The 25,798-nt window shown below is 45.6% G+C and overlaps 1 protein-coding gene across 2 annotated transcripts in view; it reads right to left on the bottom strand.

The window, feature by feature from the left end:
- Positions 1–25,798, bottom strand: part of GRK3 (G protein-coupled receptor kinase 3) — a 127,073-nt gene that overhangs the window by 26,631 nt on the left and 74,644 nt on the right. For both annotated transcript variants that reach the window (XM_042963217.1, XM_042963216.1), the window contains exons 6-12: positions 24,695–24,756; positions 20,667–20,718; positions 18,557–18,648; positions 14,147–14,246; positions 6,502–6,580; positions 4,768–4,898; positions 2,494–2,588 (exon numbers count right to left, since the gene is read on the bottom strand). In XM_042963217.1, coding sequence (XP_042819151.1) covers positions 2,494–2,588; positions 4,768–4,898; positions 6,502–6,580; positions 14,147–14,246; positions 18,557–18,648; positions 20,667–20,718; positions 24,695–24,756 — 611 coding nt within the window. The remainder of the gene's footprint in view (positions 1–2,493; positions 2,589–4,767; positions 4,899–6,501; positions 6,581–14,146; positions 14,247–18,556; positions 18,649–20,666; positions 20,719–24,694; positions 24,757–25,798) is intronic.

A 25,798-nucleotide genomic window follows, 5' to 3' on the forward strand; every position in this document is an offset into this window, starting at 1 on the left:
GCCCGCATGGCAGCTACTGATGCTTCCTGACAACACTGTCCCCTGACGATCCGAACTACTACAAATACTGAAAGAACACGTGAAGGTTTTGAGAACACTGTGACATGAGATGCAACTTTGTGTTCTTACAGCGAATAAGCTGGAACTCAAATCGGGCACTGGTAATCTGTTCAATTACAGAAGTTTTTGACTTTTCAGGGCCACTGCACAGTTAACTTTCCATTTACAATAATTCTTGATCCCGTCATTAAATGGACTAAACCTAAGCCCAAACTGGGGACCTCAACCACAACACTTCTTGTAGGTGGACCAGCTAGATGGAGTCCAAGGATCACATCTACAGTTTTGAAAAGACTCGAGAAACCAAGTCCAGGGTGAAATTCTGGCCCTAAATTACTCATCGAGCCTCCGGGAGGTCGCCCAAGTATAAGCTCTGGAGACCGAACTGGACTGTAATTCTAGCCCCACAATGTGCCAGGGCTGTGACCTCGATTTCTCTGGACTTCAGGGACTGTACCATAAAGTAGATAATTCTACCTATAACGTCTGGTGTTTCTATGAAGATCGTAGCGTATTCACAGCAGCTGAGCACACCTGGGACAGCGGATGTTCAACTGATGACACGGTGAGCGCTGTGGCTCCTGGCACGCCACCACCCACTCAAGGGCCACCTCCCGCACAGCCGGCTCCAAGGGGTCCCCACAGCATTGCCTGCACCTAGCACCCGGCCAATGTCACGTAAAAACTTGCCGTGTTAGTCAGTTGACTTGACCCTCACAACAATCAGACGAAATAAACTTCGTTGTTAGGTCCTTTTTAGAGAGGGGAGAAGGGAAGCACGGCTTGGAAGAGGATTCGAACCCAGATCTGCTGACTCAGAAGCCTGTTCCTATCCCAGTCATGCCCCCTCTACTTAAAAAAAAAAAAAAAAGCATCTGGTTGCGCCTTTATCTTTTTTTTATATAGTGGCCTCACTATGATCATGTAAGTGTAGAAACCAACCTTCCCACGCCTACCCCTTTTTGTAGCTGCTGCTGGAATCTTGAGAGCAGCCCGCCTCCTGGGGCCGACAGGTGAATTACAGTAAGAAGCGGGTGCAGCTCTGTAAGGAAATAAATAACGCCATCCCATCGCTGCAAGTTAATTCCTTTGCAAGATTAACTTTTCTGAGCTCTCGGATTCGTATTCAGTGGTGGCCACACTAAATTGAAGAAATTAGCATACCAAATGGCTGCAGCATTAAAAATTCAAACAACCCTCTTAAAAATGTCTGATGAACTTGCCGAGAGAAGCTTATACGACCACAGGTTCTGGCCTCATAATTGTAAAGTGCCGGCAAAATGCTAACGCTGTTATCACAGCACCCCGGATTCTGAGGGAAGGGGGAAACGTGTTTTCAGAATCGGTGCTATCCTCCGTTCACATCTGATCGGGGCCTCACAAGGCGCTTCTGATTTACCGCAGGCCCTCCTCCAGCACTGCCATGCAGGGCCACCTCTAGACCCACAAAAAGAAGGGTCTGGGCTTTAGTTTCTGAATGGATGCGTGACAGGAGACCCCGGGGAGTTTCATCAGGCCCATTCCCCACGGAGATGAATGTTAGCTCAAGGTGGACAATGAAAATGTAATTTTCCAAGATTTCAGTGCTGAGAGTGATCCATTGACAAAGAGAAAGGATAAAAGCAACACTCATCTGCCCTTCCACAGACCGCACACATGTCTACACTTTCCACTCAGATAAACGGATAGCCGAAGAAACAGAAATGATGTGTCATTCTGCTTCTGCGGAGCCCTGGTGTGGTAGCTTTACGCCCCGTGTTCAAGCTTCGGGGGGGGGGGGCGTGCGGGGGGGTCAGGTGCTGGCTGGGGGCTGCGGGGCACGGGGTTCCCTCCACATGGTCTGCTGGAGGACTGATGTAATAAATGCCCCAGTCTACCATGACCTGCGAGCAGATGATCTGTGTTTTTAATTAAAAAAAAAAAAAAGAAAAAAGATTCCTAATTTCCCTTCGGGGGGGGAAAAAAAAGCCATTTTGCAAATGAAGGAGAAAAGTAGCTGGAGAGAGACACTCAACCTCTGGGCCTCCCTTGGAGCGTTCCACACAGATGCCTCTGCACCTTCCCAGGCACACAGACTTCCCTTATCCGTAGGACAGACAACTTGCAGGCATTTGCTACGGCCTCTACTTTACGGAGAAGACTGCGGTCAAGCAGGGAAACTGACTGACAAGGGTCACCCTGCCATCGTGGGCTCGGGTGTGCTGCAGAGATACCCCGGCCCCTGACATCGCTCTCTGGGTCCATCCACGCTCCCCGCTTATCTCGTCTCCCATCGCCAGGGATTTGGGAGCTGTCCCCCTCCCAGCATTATCACATATTAAGAATCACCTCTAGCAAGAAAAAGCAGGGGGAGCAAGTGACCAGATCGGGGTCTGAGCGAATCAACGCGTCGTGGAGAGAAACAGGAGTGAAGAGAGTTGATGTGCTACTCACACACTCGCATGTGGCTTCTTTTTGGAAAAGTCACAGGCAAGACCGAGATCGGATATCCTGACGTGTCCGTGTTCATCCAACAGGATATTTGCAGGCTAAAGAGAAAGACAAGATGATCTTCAAGAGTCCCCAGACTGTCACCGGGCTTTGAGAATTTCTGAAACTATACGCACTTGGTAACTTACCGTTTCATCTAAACACAAGTTCCATACTATCACATCCGAGTGGGGTATAACACGGGAAGTAACCCTTTTCACGTTTAAGTCCAGCAGGAAAGTGGCAATGACAGACACAAAGGAGCCTACTCATGAGATAAGGAGACACAGGGCAGGGAGCTTTGGGCGGGGGGGGGGGGGGCGGTTTATGACCACAGTTCACCAGAGATAGAAAGTAGCTCCTTTCCCCCGTGGGGACTGTGGCCCAGCCAGAACAGCACGCCTCTCCACAAAGGGAGTGAGCCCACCAGCTTCTTGGCTTCTGTGACCCACAAAGGGCTCCGGGAATGAGGCCACGAGGCACAGAACAGAAAGGAAGCTCACAAGAACGTACAAACGCTGACCTAAGAAACCAGAACACTCCACCGTGCCACACTGATCTCGAACGGCACGCCTGTGAGTGCGTAATCAGAACACAGGACCCTACCGAATGACCCACTGTGATTCTCAGCACAACTCTGATGACATATATCCGCTGACATTGGATTTAGTCGGCATGAGCAAGGAAAACAAAGCTCCTCTCCCTAATACACGCTGAATTACAGTCATCTTAATATTTTTCTGCTGGAGATCAACTATTGTTTTGCTTGAAATAAAAATAATGGCATGCTATTATAAAACTCAAGCATGAATAATCATGAGTGACTAGAATTCAGTTTGAATAGAAATTAAATAATACCACTGCCTACTAAATAGCTTCGAAAACAAAAACAAGATACAGCATAAAGATGATTAGAGACCGGTTATAGATTTAAATTAAAATGTATTACAATAGGGCTTCAAGGGCCTTCAGCATGTATTATATTCTCCTGCAAAACTCACGGAGCAGGGGAACAAAATGTCAGGTGCCAACCACTGCCTAATTATTTCTAATTCAATGAAAATATATTTTTGTCTCCTTCATGCTCAGATGAAAACTAAGGGAGTAATTCTGTAACCTTGCAGAAAGCCTTAACTTGTACAAAGCATTTTGTGAAGAAAAAAAAAAAAAAGCCAAGAGGCTCAAAAAGAAAATACCATCTTTTAGATTCTTAGAAGGTAACTTTAAAAAGCTAAGGCAGCCGATCAAAACATAGCTACTTAGAGAAAAGGGAGCATAAGCTGTACATTTCAGTCGGTGGCCCTGGGTCTGTTCCAGAAGGAATCTGAAAGAGGAGGCAAACACGTCCTCCCGGACTGCTTTCTCAGTTTGGGAGACTGTCTGTCCTCTCGTTTTTCTTCGCGTCATCATGTGCCCATTTATGTATCTGCCTGATCACTTCTATCATTTGTCAAGGTCTCTTTTGTCTCTATCCCCGTCTTCTGACCACAAGTGTCCCTATGGACATACTGAGCAAAACCCCAGCTCCCTCATAAACGCAGAACCCAGGACCGAGCATCGTGGTTCAGAAGGGGGAGACTCGGAATGGACTCACTGCCTTTTCTTCCCAGTCCAGGGAGAGTGAGAGTGAAGAAGCCCAGGCACCAACAGTCTAGGGCTCTGCAGTTCAAGGATCTACAAATCTGTTGGTGATTTTGAACATAGTCTTAAAACAATGTGCAACTCTCAGAGTGGCCTGCAGGGGGAAAGTTCTGCAGGCTGATTGGCCCTGCCTCGGAGGAGTTGTGGCTCGGCCATTCTACGCCTCAGTTTACCGGTGTATGAATCCCAAAAGATGCATGTTCTTTGCTTGTTCAGTTTTGAACATCACGAGTTCTAACATAGAGCCATGGCCGAATCGGCTGCTTAGTGAACATTAAGTGCGTTACAATTAATTGTAAAATCGGCAACACCAAGTAACTCCTGGCTTGCTTTTCATTCATTAACCAATGAAAAACTTTTGAGTTAGTATGTGTGTTGCACCAGGCAGGGTAGGACACACTGGGTGGACAGTGACAACTAGGAAGGAAGGGAGATCCTGGAACAGAGTTTAGGGTCTGGACAGATGGATACCACACAGAGGTGACTTCCCCAGGGCTCAGATGAGGAAAACGGCAGGTCCTATGAAAGAGAAGGGACCGTCTGGACACCCGTGATCGCGATACCTACTGCGCAGGTCCTGAAACCAGACTGCCTTACCTTCAAATCTCTGTAAACAACAAACCGATTGTGCATGTGCTCCAGCCCCAGGATGATTTCGGTGGCATAAAACCGCATCTCCTTCTCAGAAAATACCCCATGCTGGGAAAGGTGATAGTGCAAATCGCCCCCTGGAATCAGAGAAGGACAGGTCAAGGCAAAGCATGTTAATTTGCAAGAAACAAAAAACGTCATCCTAAATCGTTAGGACGCAGTACAAAAAGGAAACTTGGCTCCTGCTTCGTATGTATCTGTCTTTGACTTGCCTAGTCTGACAAAACACTTTCGAGAGTATAGAGGAAGCTTATACATTGTTAACACTTAAATGCAGGGGTGGGGGGCCGGGGCAATAGACAAGGAAGCCATCATTCGCAGACTGGGAATCCAGCTCCCACGTGGACCTTCGCAAGCTAACCTGCTTGGATCACTAACTTCCTGTCTAATGAACAGGTCATGACATGGTTGACCCAGTAGCCGGCTTGGCAACTGGCTCCGGGGACAATAAAGGAATGAGCAAACAAACAAAATGATCATACCGAGAGACAGATGATAAAGCGGATGCAACCGTAAAATTATAACTGGTGAAATCCAGGTAGGTGGGGATTTGGGTGTTCCCCGTACAATTTCTTCAGTTTTTCCCTGTGTTTGTAATTTTCCATAATAAAACGTTTGGAAAAAAATCAGTTACCATATGGGCTCAAGTTACACAGTGAGAGAATGCCACCAACAGGATAAGGGAATGTTCTCATAAGCTGTCAAGGAGTAGCTTCTACTGATCTAGAAAAGTTCACGTGTGCCCACTGTATGGCCCCTGCTTTTATAAGCACCTTCCCTTCCACACACACGTGTTCCTGTAGAACCACTGGCAGGTCAAGTTGTAAGATGTGCAGGATCCCAGAGGCCCCGTGCCCTTCCCTGTCAATGCCTCAGCCCCTGGCCCCTCGGTTAGGCCAAGGGGACTGCAATCTGACCTTCCACCGTCCGTTCATCTGAACCGTTCTGAGAGTGCTAACCGTGGAATCACGCAGGATATGTGCTATGGTGTCTGGCTTCTTGGCCCACTATTAACGTCTGTGAAATTCCTCCACGCTGTTGAATAGGTCTGGCTTTGGGTCAAACCCTCCAAATGTAACCAAACTTCAAATGAACTTCCAAAAAAGGAAGCTGTCCATTTGTTGTCCCCGATGCCTTTTACGTCAGCTCTTGTTACGGAAAACGCTTTGAGTACATGCCGTGTCACTCTCTAGCATTAGAAAGCTACTTTTTTAGCTAGAACTTTGTCGGCACTCATAGCTTACAAGACCAATGGACGGCTGGTCCGTCCAGCCAGAAGCCGGGCTGGCCCACAGCCAGTCCTTCAAAGTCGGCTTCCTAATATACTTCTATCTTTGGCCTACGTTCTTATGAGGCATCTCATTCCTAAAAGTTGAGGGTTAGGAAACAAGCTAATTAAAGATCTAGGCCAGCTGCGTTCCAGAAGATGAAGTTTACATCGTTTGTGAAAATCTCTTCCGGAAAGTGCAAACTTCCTGGTGAGAAACTGGGAGGGTGCAGAGGGGAACTTAAAATGAATTTCAATGGAAACTTGAAGAGCAGAAGGTTTCCTTAAATTTCGGGGGGAAACCCAATTATCCCAGAGACCCAAACTGCTGGCGTGTGCAGATCAGGGTGTGCTGAGGTCTCACGTCACGGCCAAGTCTCTCTCTGCACTCAGACTTCCTGCATGTTGCTCACCGTTCATCAGATCCAAGATGAAGCATAGTTTATCTGGAGTATGGAAGGCATAGGTCATACAGACAATGAAAGGGCAGTCCTAGGGAGGGAAAAAAAAAAAAGCCACAGTTTGTCAGAAAAACAAAAGCTGTCCCGGGTAGCACATCTTCTACCAGAGAGCATCCACAGGTCTCGTCCATGCTGCTGCCCTGTGCGTTGAGCAGAGACCCCTCCTTAGGAACCTTAACCGTCCCACCAAAACGGACCTGGTTACATGACAAAATGCATACGGACAGAGCGGAGCAGATGAATTCAAAGGTCTTGTCTCTCGCCAACTCAACCATGACCCTTCTATCTGCAGCTTCTTCAAAGGGCCCAGACTCTACAGAAAGATATCGCTGCCCTGCCAGGCTCTCTGTTGCTCTACATGTTGGTTCTGGCTAGTCAAATATCCATTTCTCTCTCTGATTCTGAGGTTGGAAGAACCATATCCCAGTGGGAGGAAATATCTATACTACCGTCTTGAGACACTGAGCATAAAAAGGGAACGCAGCTAGCTTTCAAAGTAGAAAAATACATCAGAGTCGGGGACTGAATAATTCAATTGTAAAGATGTCAGTTTTCCCCCAAAGTATTCTAGAAATTCTATGCAAGTTAAAAAAAAAATTTTTTAATGTTTTATTTATTCTCGAGAGAGAGAGTGCAAGCGGGAGTGGGGGAGGGATGGAGAGAGAGGCGGGAACACAAGATCTGAAGCGGGCTCTGTGCTGACAGCAGCGAGCCCGATGCGGGGCTCGAATTCACAAAGTTTGATCATGACCTGAGCCAATATCGGATGCTCAACCAACTGAGCCACCCAGTCGCCCGGCTACAATTTTAATTAAAGTGAAAATCGAGCTGATTCCAAAATGTATATGGAGATGTGCACAGCCAGGAAAAATTCACTCTAGAAGAAAAAGCCAGAAAAGTCATAGTGCTAGATATTAAGACTTATTGTGTGTGTGTGTGTGTATATATATATATATATAAATTATTTTATATATATTATATATATCTATATTTTTATATTTATATTTATGTTTTATATATTATATATAAATATGTATTTATATATGTTTTATATATTATATATAAATATGTATTTATATATGTTTTATATATTATATATAAATATGTATTTATATATAGTTTTATATATTTACATATACTTATTTATGTATATTATAAATATATATAATATATATAAATATATATTTTTTAATGTTTATTTTTGAGAGAGAGAGAGACAGACAGAGAGAGAGAGAGAGAGATAGAGTGTGAGCAAGGGAGGGGCAGAGAGCGAGGGGGACACAGAATCCGAAGCAGGTTCCAGGCTCTGAGCTGTCAGCACAGAGCTGGATGAGGGGCTCGAACCCATGAACTGTGAGATCGTGGCCTGAGCCAAAGTCTGAAACTTAACTGACTGAGCCACTCACGTGCCCCAAAAGTTATTATAAAGCAACAGTAAATCAGACAGTGTGGTAGTAGCCCAAGAACAGACAGACCAACAGAACAGAGAATCCTGACATAGACTCACACATAAATGGTCAACTGAATTGTGATAAGTGACACAACAGGGTGAGGGGAAAGGATGGCCCTTCCGTGATATGCTGGAACAAATGGATATTTGTACAATAGAATGTGAACGCCCACCCCTACCTCACACCACACACTAAAGTCAACTTTAGGAAGACGAAGACCTGAAGGGAAAACAATAAATCTTCTAGAGGAAAGCAAAGAGAGTATCTTTGTGACCCTAGGGTAAGTAAAGATTTCTCAGGCCACCCAAAAGCACTAATGGTGAAAGTACTGCTAAACTGGACAAAAATAAAATCAAGAACTTCTGGCCTTCAGAAAACACTATCAAGAGAGTAAAAAGGCAAGTCACAGAATAGGAAAAGATATCTGCAATCCATACACGCAGAAAGGACTCATACTTAGAATATATAAAGAGCTCTCATAAATCAATAAAGGAAAAGGCAACGACCCAACAGAGCAGTGGCAAAAAACGGCAATAGTAGGAGTAATAATAACAATATGAATGAATAAACCAGCCAACAAATCAATAAAGGCACTAAACATAGGAGGGTCATCGAATGGCTCACAAGCCGATGAACAGGTGCTGGGCATCAGCGGTCACCAAGGAGATGTGTCCTCACAATGGGTTATCGCTAAACCCCAAGAGAATGGGCAAAATCAAAAAGACCACCAAGGCCAAGTGGCTGGAAAGACAGGGTGTAAACAGAACCCCTACATACGGCACCCAGGGGCGCACGGTGCCAACAACCGCTCTGGCAACTGGTCGGAGCCATCTGCCGAAACTGGGCCCCGTCTGCAAACCCCAGGCGTCAGCATTTCCACCGCCAGCTGCACACCTCACAGCAGCCCGTACCCAATGTGCACTAAGAGAACCACAAGAGAATGCTCCTCGCAGCACGGTTCAAAGGAGCCCCAAGCGGAAAGTAACCCGGATGTCTACCGGCATTAGAACGGACGCGTGAACCATGGTCGCTTTACGCGGGGGAATGCTATACAGCAAGGGTCAGCAAGTTTGTGTACAAGGGGCTAGACACGAATTATTTTCGGTTTTGCAGGCTCCAGGCCACCTCTGTCACATATCCTTTGTTTATTTTCTGTACCATGCCTCAGGAACGGAAAACCCATTGCCAGTCCATGGGCTCTACAGAAAAAAAGGCCACAAGCCAGATCTGGTCCATTGGCCATACGCAGCTTGCGGACCTCTGCTACGTAGCCGCAGAATGTACCATGGCCACGTGCGATGATGCAGGTGAATCTCACAAGCAACGCTGAGTGAGAGAAGCCAGACGCGAGAGGGCACATTTATACCAAGTTCAAACACAGGCAAAGCCAAATTAAATGACAGTGTTAGGTATCTGGGTAGTAGTTAACCTGGGCGCGGGGTAGGTGACTGGAAGAGGCACAAGACTTCAGGAATATGAGTAACTTTATTTTATTTATTTATTTATTTATTTATTATTTTTAATGTTTATCTTTGAGAGAGAGCATAAGCAGGGGAGGGGCAGAGAGAGAGAGAGAGAGAGGGAGAGAGAGGGAGAGAGAGGGAGAGAGAGGGAGAGAGAGGGAGAGAGAGGGAGAGAGAGGGAGAGAGAGAGAGAGAGAGAGAGAGAGAGAGAGAGAGAGAGATTAGGGACAGAGGATCTGAAGGCAGGCTCTGCACCGACAGCAGTGAGCCCGACGCAGGGCTCAAACTCACAAACTGCAAGATCACGACTGGAGCCGAAGTTGGATGCTCAACCGACTGAGCCACCCAGGTGCCCCAAGGAATACGACTAACTTTCTATCCCTTGATCTGAGTGCTGGACACATGCTTGTGTTCCCTTGTGAAAACTCCTCAGTGCTAAGCCAGATCTATAACTAGGTCCATTTAGATTCTTTATATACAGTGTATACTTGCCACTCAACTGATTAAAATAGAAACTGGCCAAAAAAAAACACCCCACATCTATATCCACTTTCTTAACAGAAACAAAAAAATCATTAAATTCCACAGAAAATAGTCAGGTTTCAACAGAATAATCTATACACTGAATCTGCATCGTCCAAACCTCTGTATTAAGGGCATACTGATAAATCTGACTCCTTTCTATACCAGAGATTCATGAACCTGAATACAATTTCCATGTGTCTTCCGGAATGAACTACAAATTTCATTTTGTGGTTACCTAGTTTGCCTTAAAACACCGTTGAGATGGTATTAGTGATTACTGATTTCAAGGCTGATTTTGCTTTAAACAGGCAAAATAAAAGTGCTTTCCTTTTTCTGTTAAAAGCCATGTGGCCTTCCTGGAGGTGGGGGGCACCCTCCCACTTGGAAGCCCTTAGGGAACCACCTTTTTAATAGCCTGCTGAAGATGGCTCATTCTGCTCCTTCCTGAACGGGGTTCCCCACACACTCTGGTTCCTGATCCGATGAGCAATTCATCTGTAGAGCAGAGAGGCGGGTGGACCCAGAACTTAGTGAGGCCAGAGTCTTTCCCAGCTCCAGAGGCATCTGTACTCACTCCACCAAGGGGTATTTCTGAACACAATGGGATATGATCCTTCTAATGGTAACCCCAAGGAAATGGCAAAAGGCAAACAGAATAGGTTCACTTAAGATCATATGTTATTAAGAAGGGACACGAACTGTAGATTTAGCATCACAGGCTTTCTGAACAGGAAGGGCTCTTTAAAAAAAAAAAAAAAATCACCTGGTCTTGCGTGTTTATTTTTAAAATAAAGAAACTAAGGCCCTAAAAAGGGGAAATGACTTGTCTGAGGTCACAAAGAAATGTGGTAGCCAGCCAGGATTTCAACCCCCAGTCTCCTGACCCTCTCCAGGGTTCTATGTTACTTACGCTGCTCACAAAGGCTGGGCTTCTGTGGCAAAGTCAAGTAAGAGCTCAGTTAAAGGGATGCGATTCAGTTATCTGTATGCTGACTGCAATCCGTCACCTCTCAGGTGCTGGGCAGATACCACACCAGGTCTCGTGGGAAGCTCGAGACGCAAAGAACCAAATACCGACCAGGGTGAAAAAATGGCAGTTCGGCGATGGGGCTGATACAGTTGTGAACATCATTATGGTTAAGATGTTCTGCCTTGATTACAAATTAAAGGCAGTAAGAACTAAAGGGCCTCGTAGAGGTAGACCCTCAGTAAGGAACTGTCTTCTTTGATTTCCTACCGGTAGTGAGCAAAACAGCTTGTATTTTTGCAGGAACTCTGCAAAACTGTGATAAAATACAGCACGCAGTATTTCTTCAAGAAAATTCTCCACCTTGCAGTCAGGAGGAGGCTTCTGTTAACTTCCTGCTTAAAACACTTTGTCTCCAATTGCTAAAAGATTTTTTTTTCTTTTTTAAATCCTCAGTATTGCCCTAGAAAGCTCTTTACAGGCTGGCCTGGCCTCTGTCGGTCTCCCTCTCCACTCCCAACTTCATCTGGGGCTATGCACGCACCACTCGAGACCCCAGCTCAGCTGACCTTCTCCGAAGTCTGCAAAGCCTCCTGAAGCGCCCAGGACCCAGACAAGCACTGACACCTCCTGTGACCTCAGAGGACTATCCCTTGCCACCTCCTCCCTGCTAAGTGCCTCCTGAGCACCGGGCACCTTCTAGAGGTGTCCTGATTATTTATACATTTCTGAGATCATGTGAACACTACCACCTTCCTTCATTCTGTGTAGCTCTAAAAGAGCAGGGACCAAAGTCACAGTTTGGGACCCTCCATCCTGCAGGAGAATGCCTGATATGATCGAGGCACGGAAACGTGTTTCAAGGAATGAATGACACTTTGGAGGACACTACGTGACTGTTTAGTGAAGGTGCTGACTGTTCTTTCTCAGCTATGGACATTCTCACCTGTGGACATACTTATCCTAGTTCTTAATCCTAAAGATTACCCTTTTACTATTCTAGAATCAAACTGGGAACGGTACTGCCACTGTCTCTTTGAAAGGTTGGGGGAAGAAACACTCAACTTGAAATTGGAAGGAAAAACAAGCAAACAAACAAAAAAACCCTTCCAATAAAAGGAAAACTGTAATGAGGGACGGCACTCCAGTTCCATGCCAACATGCTGATCTTAAGTGTACTAGTGAGGTGATTTTAAATTAAAGATGATTAAAGAACCAGAAAAAGTGGCCTTTGATTAGCAAAAAAGAAAAGGAAAAAATTCCAAATAGTGTTATTACAGCACTTTTGGTTAAATTATGTATTGATAAGTAAAAAACATCAACCTCTAATTCCCAAAAAATGAAACCAAACAAAAAGGCTTGATACTTGAATTAAAAATATAAATAATTCTTTTAAATTAGCTCAAAGTAGTAGACCAATTTTTTATTTATTCCCGTGGAGGGTTAAGATGGGTGAAGAATGACCGATACATCTACATAACCATATTCCCCCTCGCCTGAAAAAAGTAACTATAAAAATGCTATGTGAAAACTGTATGTATATTTCTTCAACACTCCCAACGTTTTCCCCACAGGCCTTCTCGAGAATAAACATGCAAGGTGTGGAGATGGCTCATGAAAAATTAATATTTTAATTACCACTTAAAATCTGCAGTAAGGGCACACCCATGTTTGAAATTTAAGGCGATGACATTTCCAATAGAAACTAGAAACCAATGCCATTCTTACTGGTTCCAACAGTGTGTGAGCTGCTTAGCTTCGGTTCCAAGTAGGTGCCAACGCGGTCACGCACCCAACACGACTCTTACTTGAAATGCTCAATGTCCAGATGTTAGGAGGCAGAGGCACATAGTTAGAGATTATTTATAGCTACAGTGTTCTTTTTTATTATGGTTGAGCCAAATTATGAGAATCCTTTACTTCGGTAGCACATAACCTTTCTGAAACTGCTTCAAACGAACCCCAGGAAAACATAAACCACAATACATTAAATATAGGTGCTAGCCAAAAAACACAGAGCTTAGAAGGTGATCGTAAGAAAGGAACACTAGTCAGAGGGTCCACAGACTCTGGGTAAGGAAATTAACCCCTCCGGGTGTCGGGTTCCTTGCTTACTAGTCGAAAAGGGTTCTTTGATTCACCATTGAAGTCTGATTCCTTTCTCCTTCCGGTGAGAATGAGCCTGTTTAGAAACCAGCTAGGCTATCGGGAGGCCACACCCTCCCCAATATATCTCACTGCATATAAACCTTCTTGGCTTGGTGATTAGCTTTAAATTCACAGGGGGAGGCACTCAGCATGGGTCTGGCCACTCCACCCTCATTTCCTGCCTTCCCTTGGAGACCCTGAGTCCCTGACCCCCTCTGCATGCTGGATGGCAGGCCCTCTGGCACACGCAGGACTGCCCAGGTTTCTGGGACACTGAGTTTTTCTGGGTGTCTTCACACCCATCTGTTCAAATACAGAACCGCCAAGGTTCATACCATTCACTGCAAAAACGGCCAGAATGGGATCCTGTTTTGCAAGAAGTCACGGGGCAGGAGTTTTTGACACAGGCTGAGCTAAAAATGCCAGGCTGATGGACAAATAAACTGTCCAACAGGTGGAAACACCGTTTTGGAAATGGAAATGACCGAAGTCCACGGCAGCAGGTGAAAAGCAGCAAGGGCCGCGAAGACAGAGCCACCTTCTGATGGCGCACAGCCCCAAGTGCAATTCGGACTTGAGTAACCCAAGATGCTTCCTCTCTATCTGTTCACAAAGGACAAGAGCGACTTTCCTTGCACTCCAGCTTCTCTGGGTCAGTCCTCCGTCATGCAGGCAGTTCTTCACTAGACTCAAGTGATTTCGTTGCCGTTGCCGCAATTATTTCCTGCCATCTCGGCAACCACGTTCCGCAGAGAGGAAAGTCATAAAACAGCCACTAAAGGGAGACGTCGTGGGTGTGCATAATGATGGTTGCTAGCACTTTTCCAACTCCCAAATTAAACAGAGATAATATGCGGATTCTACACTATTTATATTAACTTAGTGCTGCTTTTCCCTGCTATAAACGCTCACTCACCCGAAAACTGGCTGGCTGCATAATTTGCCGGGAAAGAATGCCTGCATTTTAAATAAATTGTCTCGATCTGGAAAACCGAGCAACCAGCAAAGACCAGAGCAAGCAGTGCTCCAAACGGAATACTCACCCCTGTGCTCACAAGAGACAACATAATCCTCTCATTTAAGGCTAATGTTTCTCCTTGTTTCATCTTGATCCTCTTCTTATCCAGGCATTTCATTGCGTACCTGGAAACATAAATGTTATTGAAAAAGCTGCGCTGGAAAGAATCCAAGCTGCTTTAAACGATCCATGTCGTACTGGGGAAAGTTTCTAAAGACTCGGGAAGTGTTTGAAAGAAGCAAAATGGTACTTGCTGACTGTCATGCAAAAAAAAAGAAAAAAATTATAAAAAAGAAATATTTATAAAAAATGTATTTTTTTAAATCTTGCACGCATTAAGAAAACATTTCAACGTGGAGCATCCCTCCTCACTCCTTGGGTGGGGACGGCACACAGTAAGCTCCTTTCCAAGAGGACAGTGTGGAGGAGAGGGGACAGTGACGTTATGGTGGAGAAGCCTGACAAACACGACCTCAAGTAGGCGGTCAAGGTCAGCATCAACAGTGAGGAGTCATGTTGACGACGGGCACCCATGATAGGACGCAATGAGAATGGTGTTCTGCCACTGGGGTCTTCCTTCCAAAAGCCCACAGCCCCAGTATAACCAGGAGGAAAGCATGCCTAAACTGGAAGACGTACAATACACCTGGCCAGGGGTCCTCAAAGCAGCACAGCCCATCAGAAACAAGGAGAGTCCAAGAAACTACACAGTCTAAAGGAGCCTAAGGGGACGAGAGGACTTAAATGTAACACGGGATCTGGTTAACACAAAAGGCCATTGGGTAAAGAGTAAAGTAAAAAAGTAAAGTAAAGGGGTGCCTGGGTGGCTCAGACGGTTAAGCGTCCGACTTATGCTCACAGTTAATGGGTTCGAGCCCCACATCGGGCTCTGTGCTGACAGCTCAGAGCCTGTTTCAGATTCTGTGTCTCCCTCTCTCTCTGCCCCTCCCCTGCTCATGGTCTCTCTCTGTCTCTCACAGATAAATAAACATGAAAAAAATCTTTTTTTAAAGTAAAGTAAAAAAAAACCCAAAAAAGTAGAAACTTCAGTGAATAATAATGTATATTAGTTCATTTGTTAGGAGAAATGTTCCATAGTAACGTAAGACAGAGATACTGGGTGTGTTTTTGAACCCTTTCTGTAAACCTAAAATTAGGTGGCAAAAATAAAATTCGAAATAAAAAGGTGTCAGGGGCGCCAGGGTGGCTCAGTCGGTTAAGCATCCATCGGCCTCTTGATTTTGGCTCAGGTCATGATCTTACGGTTTGTGAGATCAAGCCCTGCTTTGGGCTCCATGCTGGGTGCAGGGCCTGCTTGGGATTCTCGATCTCCCTCCCTCTCTGCTTCTCCCTCATGCACTTACTCTCTCTCAAAAATAAATAAAATAAAATAAAATAAAATAAAATAAAATAAAATAAAATAAAATAAAATAAAATAAAAGGTTTCTTTAAAAAATTTTAAATCAAAAGAAAGCTTAAAAAATTAAGCAATAATTAAGATATTAATACCATTACACAATAGAAGTTCCAGTTAAATGAGAACCAGAAGTAGAGGGATGTGAATAAATTTAGTGAAAATAAAACTTTGGACATATTGTTGCTGTTTAGTTGCTACTGTGTGTTGCAGTAGTGTGTGTAATATTTAGCTTTTAGGAACTGTGATTTCAGCAGTGGTCAAGATTTTGCAAGAGTGCAGAGGGCAAGACTCAAACACTGGCAACCAACAAAATGAAAAGGGCTGGCCCATGCTCAAAAAGGCACGTTCTAAAATGCTGTTTGATTGGTTTGTTTTCAGTTTTTTTAAGTAATCTCTGCACCCAGCGTGGGGCTCGAATGGACCACCTGGAGATCAAGAGTCACATGGTCCACTCACTGAGCCCGCCAGGCAGCCCTGTTTTGTTTTTAATCTGGATATCGAAGTGATCGTATTTTCAAATAATAAAAAGAATCCGTAAGACTTTCATATAAAAGTTGGTGGAGAAGAAAGAGCTGACAACTCAAGCTTTTTGAAGCCTTGGTACAAACTTCTATTAAGGTAATGCAGACATGTTATTTGGCATTCTCTATAATCGCAGGTTAAAGAAAGAAGGATGATTTGTCAGCAGCACAGCAGAAAGCTGAAAGGACATTTTCACAGGGGCCTCAGGGGCTTCAGAACTCTGTGTGTGGCTGTAAGTCCCACTTTACAAGGCCCCGGCACACAATGTGGATGTTTGTCCGGCTGTGACGGGACACAGAAAATCCACTTGTTTCTAACTGATCATAACTCACAATGTTATGACTTAGCAAAAGAGAGAGGGATGTTCAAATTTTATATTTGCTTTTCTTTTTAGAGAGAGAGAGAGTGCGTGCACAGGAGCAGCATAGAGCGGGTGGTGGGGAGAGAGAGAAAGTGGTTGAGAATGTCAAGCAGGTTCCACGTCCCGCCCGGAGCCCGACACGGAGCTCGATCCCACAACTCTGGGATCGTGACCTGAGCCGAAATCAAGAGGCAATGCTCCACCGACCGAGCTACCCAGCCGCCCCCAAATTTGGTAATTTTATCGACTCTCCCAGGAGCTCTTTATAACAAATCCATTGATGGAGACGTTAATTTGCTTAGTTAAGGGATTACACATGAGAACATATGAAGTAACGTGTTCTTCATTTAAGTTCTATGATGAATTTTCAAACTGTGTCCTACTGCTTCTATCACTATACCAGGCTGGCGTTCGGAAGAACGTTCAAACTGCAGACCAGAGAAGCTGGCACACACGGGCCTTGAGCCCCGGGGTTAAGCCAGTTGGCTGCCACTGGCTTCTGAGCGAGGTGGGTGGCAGTTCACGGATGGGCTCCAGGATCCACAGGGACTGAGCCTGGCCGCTTCCTAGCTGTGGGACTCCCCGGTAAGCGTCTACCCTTGTTCTAGAAAGTGGAAGACAGTTTTCCACACACAGAGAATCGCGTGAAATAACCAACGTAATGCAGGGACACACGGTGACATTGACTTGCACATCATGTGGCAGATTAGCAGATCTCCTAAACACCTGGGCCGTGAGGAAGGAAAGCGAACACATTTGGTGAAACGGAATAAGTGCCAAAGGAAGAGCAACACTTATTATCAAAGTCCACCGCGGGAGTACAGACAGAATTGGGACAGAGACGGGGCCGCAGAGGACTGTTCGCTAATACGGACTATGGAACAGGCAGTTATCTGCAGGCTTTACGATGTACCATCCCGTTCAATTCTCACAACCAGGAAGTATTTTCCGCCCCCTACAGACTTGGGTGCAGAGGCCGAGAGAAGGCACAAACCTCGTGCCGGCCGGAAAGCGGAAGCCGGGTCTGACCCGGCCATGGGACGCCAGGGCCCCCACTCTGGATCACCAGGCCATCCTGTCTCAGCAGGGCACCAGACGTCAGATGCCCGAGTGCCAGACACTGGGTTCACCCCACGCAGGGCCCCAAAACAGGAAGACCAGTGGGTGTAAGTTAGTGAAGGTGAATTCCAGCCCCCACCTACTAAAGATCGTGCCAGTTACTGGACCTGTCTGAAAACTAAGAGGGCCACCTGGCAAGGCCGTCAGTGCCCAATCACGGGGAGGACCCGAGTGGAGGCTGAGTGCTGACCCGGTGGCGGGGGGAGAAGGACACTGAATTCGCTGACCCCAATTACTCCTCTTACACCGACTCAGACCAAGCCGCACAGACTATTCCACTTTGCTGTTATTCTAAAAGGCCTGTCACTTGATCAAACTTGGTGGTTCTGGGCCTATCAAACTGTATTTTCCCATTGTCTTTTGTTTTTGGATATATGCTCACGTAAACAAACTGCTTCTAAAAACTAGCCCCCCTCCCCCCCGACACCTGCACCACTTAAGAACTCCACCATTCACTTTCCGGAAGAGCCTCACACCCGGCACACGTGCATGTTAACTGCCTCACATCAACCACCTGTACGATCAGCGGCCGACGCAGTCATGGAGACCCGTGATCACGACCCTCCTAGGAGGGCATCCTGTTCGCCAGGGCTCGAGCTACCCAACTACGGGAACCAACATCTCCTGGGATGTTACACCACCGAAAAGTGTATGTGCTAAATCACAGGTGGTCACTGTCTAGAAGAAAAGTTCTCTCCTCTGCGAAGCAGAGAATTCTTTGCAACCGATTGGCCCGGGAGGCGGTACAGAACGCCCCTTCTTGGTCACTTCTAGGTCCCAGACTGCTTCACCCACGGCCTGAGTGATAGGGGCTCATGACACATAGTCACTGGCTAACTTCCCATTTCACCCTACGTGATGGAAGTTCCAGCCAACTGTTCTCATTTCCGATGCCTCACAAAAAACAGCCCTTTTCTTTCTGAGGTTAAGTTACTTCAGGAGTGAGATCGGGGCTTCCACAAACCTATGCAGGTGTTTTCTTTTGATGCAAAGCACAAAACCCATAGAAAGCTTACATTTTTCCAGTGTCTGCTTTCCTGCAACCATACACTTCACCAAATCCTCCTCGTCCAATGATTCTATGTACGCTGAAATCATTCATGGTCAACTGTGAATTCAAAACACGATACGAAAACACAGAATTGCATTAAAATTATGCTGTTGTTTTCATGCAACACACAGTTACTAAAAGAGCCATTCTGACAGAGGGATCTACCCTTTCTGTGACTGATTCCCCGGACTGCAAGACGAGATGTGCAAGGCTGCCAGACTTTCTAGAACCTCCATGTGCTCCACCCTCAAAGCGCACAAAAGGGAGGCGAGTGGGACGAGGACAGAGTGGGAGCCGAGTCAGATTGTTTTTCCGATCTCCTGCGTTTTAGGTCGTAAGCCGTATGCCCCGAAGACAGGGGAGTGTGAAATTTCTAGTCCAAATGAAAAGCCGCCTCAGCTACTCTGAAGCCGGAAGTGTGGGAACAGCTCAGCAATTCCAGGAACTGTCATGGTAAAAAAATAAGTCTACATCGAGGGCATCTATGTTTTCCTAACAGCGGGCCATATGATGAGAAAACTCGGCGGGTGCCGGCCATGTGAATTTTTTATTGATAACGTCAGGGAATCGCTAGGACTCATGCTGGGCATGTGAGCATGAAAACAAGACCCGAAGTAGGAGGAAAGTGTATCAAGAGGCTTCATTCATAAGCCCTTTCCTTGTGTCAGGATCTCAGCAATGCCCCACCTCCCCAATAGCTTTAACAGTCTTCGATGGTACAAAGGCAGACAGTGAGCCCAATGTCCAAAGGGGCAGGCGGAAAAGAGCAAACACCTTAGTAGCTTATGCGTGCCGGCAAGTTAAGGGTCAGGTTCCTGAAGGGTTCCCCCCACACAGCCCTTGAAACACGTTTGCAGCCGCAGCTAACTGGGCCCACAGGCCTCACATCTGATGCTCAGGGGACAGACAGCAGGACATGAGCACCCGGGGTCTGCTGAAGGAGCAGAAGTGTGAGAAAGCTCTATGGCAAATACAGAGGATATTTTTGAAAAATGTGTGATTTCCCTCTTGTTTCTACAATCCTGCCAGGAACTGTGAAAGAAAGGGGAAGTTTAAAAAAAAAAAAGAAGAATTAAAAAAAAAAAAAAACCACACACACACACACACACACACACACACACACACAACTGCTTCTCCCAATGGTATCAAGTTAAAAAAAAAAAAAAATCCAGTTGATGATTTCTTTTTCTTACTCACAAATGGACATGAAGGGGAAGGTAAAAGAGGCTGTATCAAGAAACGAGGGTATGGGGCACCTGGGTGGCTCAGCTGATTTAGCGTCTGACTATAGCTCAGGTCACGATCTTCGGGTTTGTGAGTTCAAGCCCCGCGTCAGGCTCTGTGCTGAGGGCTCAGAGTCTGGAGCCTGCTTCGGATTCTGTGTCTGCCTTTCTCTCTGTCCCCACCCCCACTCGTGCTCTCTTTCTCAAAAAAAAAAATAATAAATAAATAAACAAACATTAAAAAAATTAAAAAAAAAAAAAAGGAGGGTTCTAAAAGTGAAGCAGGGGGCATGCCCCAGAACTTGAGGTTGAAAGCTGGAAGCAGATGAGCCTTTCGGGAAATGTGTGTTAGAAAGTAGCCAGTTTCTGAGGACTGCTTTTCTCATTCTCAAAAATATTAAAAAAAAAATAAATTAAAAAAAAGGAGATGAAACCTTGGGCTAATAAGAGATGCCATCATTCTTATGACAAGATTAGACCTAATAATAAGAGAAGAGAGTCTTTACCAGGATGCCGAAAGACAAGAGCATGTGGGAAGCACATTCTGTAGGAGACTTGTATTTTTTACTACTATTTCTGTGGGTCAGTCACTGCTTAAAATACCCTTTCTTAACTAAATAAACACATCCTTATATGAATGGGAAAAAAGAGAATTAAACCTCGAACTGTTTACGAAACCGGGTACGGGGGGATGAATTCTTCTTACGTTAAAGCTGTAAGGGAGACATCTGTTAGTGGCGCATTACCCGTGGGAGTGTGCTCCGGGATAAAGTATTTTCTCACGAAGTTAAGCCAGAGGAAGTTTTTATTTAAAAAAAAAAGGGGGGGGGGAAGAATTAAGAGGATACTCACATGGATGTTTAATTCTACGTTTTTCCACTGGCAAAATCGGGTGAACTTGTCACTAAAAAAAGAATATAATAATGGTCACTGAAGAGCCACGTGTCACAGGAGTCGGGTTGACCGGGCAATGTTAACAGACAACCTCGGACGGAACACCTGTGTTGCTTCCTGACCAGAGGCATGTTTTCTTCCAACATGTTTCTCGCAAAGCATTTATTTTATGCTTCAGCTTTATTTTACGATTCAGGTGAAAGACGGCGTGTTCCCCTTAAACTGTGGTTACTGCGTCTTTATCTGAATCGGCACCGTCCAAGAGAAGGCCTAACGTGAGCCACGCTGGTAGTTTAATCTGAATACCGTTACCTTCTTGAACCCCAGTACAGCAAAAAAACTATCGTTTCAACACGTAATCGGTATAAAATTAGTAGCGAGGCATTCTACAACCTAGTTCCTACATTTGGTTTTGAAACTTAAGTGTGTATTTTGCACCTGGAGCCCATATCCATTCACACTCGTCACACCGGTCATTTCAAGTGCTCAGGAGTCACACGTGGCTAGTGGCTACCATATCCAACCATGCCGCTCTAAGCGACAAGAAAATTAGTATTTGTAAGGAATTCTAAGAACAGCAGACACCCCATGGGGCTTTTCATGTGCAAGGCCCTGGTCGATGAAGATGCCCATTCCGCAGCACGGGAGACCCAGGCGTGGCCAAGGTCACACAGTGAGAGGAGTGGTGGGGCCAGACCTGAACCCAGACCCAGCACTGTTGCTCCAAGACACAGATGCTATAGGAGAAAAAGCCCCTCAGGCTAGAATCGCAAGATCCGCTAAGTCCTACTGAGCCGATTTGCTCCCACAATTTACTCAACTGCGTGATGAATAAATTTTTCTTCCAGGAAGTAAGAAAAATACCTATCCCCACACCTATTTTAATACAGACATGATTTTCATTAATTAATGAGCAACGCCGTCTAAGGGGTTTGTTTTAAAACATTTTTTCAAATGAATTGCATTCTTGATTGAAAGCTCAAAGGCAAAGAATATTCTTGGTGACTGCTGGATTTCACGTAGCCCCTGGCACAATTCCTTACACAGGCACAGTATCCAGGGTTCTTTGAATGCATGAATGAATGAATGAATGAATGAGAGAGAGAAAGAGAGAGAGAAAGGGAGAGGTGGGGGGAGGGAGAGAGTACTTACGAAATGCATGGTATAGGAATTATCAGCACTGTAACAGAATGCCTTAAGGCATCTAAATATCCCAGTTTCCTGGGGGTTTCATTTAATATGCCTTCTTAGGATCTTTTAAAAATATTGCTGAGGCTAATATAATCACGTTGAAAATCAAAAGCAGAAGAACTCTTTACGATTCTGAGGCATCTTTTGTCAATGAATCTAAAATGAAGCTTACAGAGTGTTTCACTGATCTCCCTATCATCTCTGTGAGGTTAGTCAAATTATATTTGGAGAGTTTCTGAGAGTTATTTCAAACGTTTTGGTTTTTTTAAAGCATGATGAGTCCAACCAGCAAACCCACTCCCTTCCCTCATGGACTCTAGAACTCAGAGCTGGCAACAGGGGCCGGTGATCTGGAGATTTACAAAATTTACAAGATTTACAAACTTGCGAACCAGCTGGGGAAGATTAACAACCTGGGAGAGAACCATCCTGCTGACCAAGAGAAGAGGGAACCAAATCCCAACACATACCCTGCCCTAAAAGAACACACCCCCCCAAAAAAAGGAACACCCTCAAACTCACATTTTGCCCTTGAGGTATGGGTTCGCTGTAACAAGCTCTTCTTTAGGAAGTACAGATAGCCCCCAGGGTGTCCGGGGTCAGTCATGTGTCCATGGAGGTTCTTTGAGTGCTATTTTTGGTCAATACCTAAAGCTGGAATCAGGCACTTCCTGACAGAAGAGGAACTAGGGCTGAGGACAGAGCAGAGCCTGGGCAACAGAGGGCTCCTGACAGCCAGCGCCCTTGCAGATGACATATGGCCACCCCAGAGGGAAGAGCAGAGGTTAAAGATACAAAAACAACCGGGGTGCAGTGCGGGCAGGGTGTAGGCTAAGCATTTTTAACCCCAATCTGTGACTCGGGCTTAAGACTGCTGGGCAATTGAAGTTCACTGCCTGACGGAAGCTCACATCCCAGACTCAGCCCCGCCTGGAACTTAGCCCTGGGGCCCTGCCTGCTTCAAGTGAAGGCACAGACCGGCCAAGGCACTGCTGAAGATTTCCTCATTATTACCAGGCTGCAGTGCAGGCCCTTGAGAGACCGCCTTCACCGTGAGACCCTCGGGGAGTGTGGCCAGTCCCGCTGAGGCCGAAGGCTACAAGGTTCTATTTATGGAGTGCCCACGCTTTTCAAAACCCAAACACGAAACTCTAGGTCTGACAATGGAGTTTTTACATTCTCATTTGAGACTGTGGTCACATAAAAAGAACCCAGGGCGGTGTAAAAATGAAGAAATTCGCTTTTAAAAAGCATTTACATGATACGGTGAATAGTTTCAGAAAAGATGATTTCAGAAAATCCAGTACACGTGCTGGCCTAAAGCGCAAACAGCTGGGGTGTGTCTGTGTGTGTGTGTGTGTGTGTGTGTGTGTGTGTGTTTGCGCGCGCGCACGTGTGTGTGTGTGTGTGCGCGCGTGTGTGTGTGCGCGTGTGCGTGTGTGTAAATGCAAACAGCTGGTGTGTGTGTGGGGGGGGGGTTGCACTAAGAGCCAAAGGCTCGACCAGCGGGGAGAAAAGTGACAGGCAGGCTGGCCTGGTGGCTCATGAAACAACCTAAGAGCAAAGAGCTACAGGACGCCCCCCCCTCCGAGTTTTATGCCCATCCCTGTTTTTCCCCTCTGCCCCAAGGATCACTTAAAAGCTCTCAGCCGACCCAAGAGTGGGAAAGGTCAGATTTTCGAACCAACGGAGATGGAGACAGCGCGGGTAGGCCTCCCGCTGAAACCCAGCCAGCCTAGCCCCTCGGTGTGAACTACTTGCTTTCTAGCAAAGTCTCTGCTCCTGCTCAGAGAAGTGTAATAATCATTTGCATGCATATTCGCTTCCCCCAAGTACTGACTCTACTCCAGGATAAAATTGTCTCTTGAACTCTAGTGGAATCACACCACCACGTTTTTTGTTTTGTTTTGTTTTGTTTAATTACTTTAGTTCAGAGACTATGGGGAGGGGGGGAGCAAAAAACCGCCGTGAAGAAGCATTTGTTTTTAAAGGGCAATTATGGAACAGCTGCGGGGCTGCTCCAGCCCTGAGACACAATCATCATGTCGATTGTCGAGAAATTAGCCGAGTCTGTGGAGAGGAGCACGGTCTGTGCGAATGCAGATTCGGTTTCAGAAAAGCCCCAATTCCAGCGGTGCCTGTTCACAGAGGAATACTCGAAATCCTGCTGTTTGCCCGACTGCTGGGTGCCTGAAAGGGCACTTTTGCAGGCAGCACTGAATGCGTTCAGGGTTTTGTAGGACAAGCACACACGTATAGTCTGAGTCACTCAAAGGGAACATATTTAGCAGGGATCGTAATAACGTATATGAGCACAGACGTCTGCCTGGACCCTTCAGTTCCATCACATGAGGAATCAAGTGCAGGCCTGATCCACTTTCGGGGGCAGGATCTCAAAGTGCAAACCAAGGAATGAGGTTAACAGAACAGGGCTTGCATTAGCAAAGGTGACCCAATAAGCTACTTTTAATGTTGTGGTTCCATAGTCTATTTAAACTTTAGACCATTTTGAAGCTAAAGAGATTCAAAATGAAGAGACATTAAGATATGTGAATCCTAAATAATACTTTAAACTACTGAGGTAACAGTCTAAGGCTAAGCCTGGCACATAGTACGTGCTCAGTTAAGTACTTGTCAAATGAACAAATCTGCACACATTTTAATAAGGACAGAGCTCACTGGGTAAAAGGAGATACACCTATACAAGATTTTATATATATATATTAATGTGTTAAAATAACGTCCTAGCAAGTATCCCCCCCAGAAATGTCAGGCATATACGTGAAGTTTCATACCTTTCCATAAATTTTTGGAAAATGTTGCCTCGAAGACTTTCACAAATTTCTTCTATGTAGGGCTGGAAAGGATGGAAAAGAAATTCCACACTGCATAAATAGGAACCCATAACACAAACTGATGAGACTCGGACTGGTGGGAGTTCCCACTCCTCCACTTGCCCTTGTTTTCAATAACAGATTCATCACCGTGATTATTTACTTAACAGTTATCTGCACTATTCAACTGCTCGTTCCGGGAAGGTAAGGACAGGTCTGTCCTGTTTGCCACCGAATCCTTACGGCCTGGCATGGTTCCTGGAAAGTCACAGAGGCTTCCCGGGTGACCAGAGTTGGTTTTCCCAGTGTGTGACCCATGCAGCCCCATCGGGCTGGCACCCAAAAGGGCCCACTGCGTGGTTTGGGGCCCTGCTATCGCCATCTTGAAATTCTTAATTTCTGACCAAGGGGCCCATGTCTTTCATGCTGCACTGGTCTCTGGAATTTTGTTAATTAATAAGTGTTGCTACTCAGCATCGATACTGAGTTTTAAAGACTAAAAGCTAATGGATCCATGGAGTAAATGGGTTTTTTGTAATTAGCTCTTTTACTTATTGACTTTCTACCTCACATAATCATAGAGATAAAGACAACCATGGGGAAGAGTTAATCCCTCTCCTCATTTTGCACATACGGAGGCTGGGGCACTGCGGGCAGGTGCTATCCCATGGTCTCTGAGCAAATTCATGGCTAGACCAAGATTAAGGGCTCCTGGCTCATTTGTGCAGTGCATGTCCCTTTACAGAGAACAATCTGCAGGGGACCCTTGTATAACAGGAGTCTGAACCACACGGGTCCACTTATACATTGATTTCTTACAGTACAATATTGTAAATGCATTTTCCTTATAATTTTCTTAATGTTTTCTTTTCTCTAGCTTATTATAAAAATACAGAATAGAATATATATAACATACAAAGTAGGCGTTAATCAACTGTTTATGTGACCAGTAAGACTCCTGGTCAATAACAGGCCATCAGTAAAGTTTGGGGGTGGGAATCAAACGTTATAAGTGGATTTTCGACTACAGGGGGTCAGCGCCCCTATTCCCTATGTAGTTCAAGG

Source organism: Panthera tigris, chromosome D3 (assembly GCF_018350195.1).
Source record: "Panthera tigris isolate Pti1 chromosome D3, P.tigris_Pti1_mat1.1, whole genome shotgun sequence".
NCBI lineage: Eukaryota > Metazoa > Chordata > Mammalia > Carnivora > Felidae > Panthera > Panthera tigris.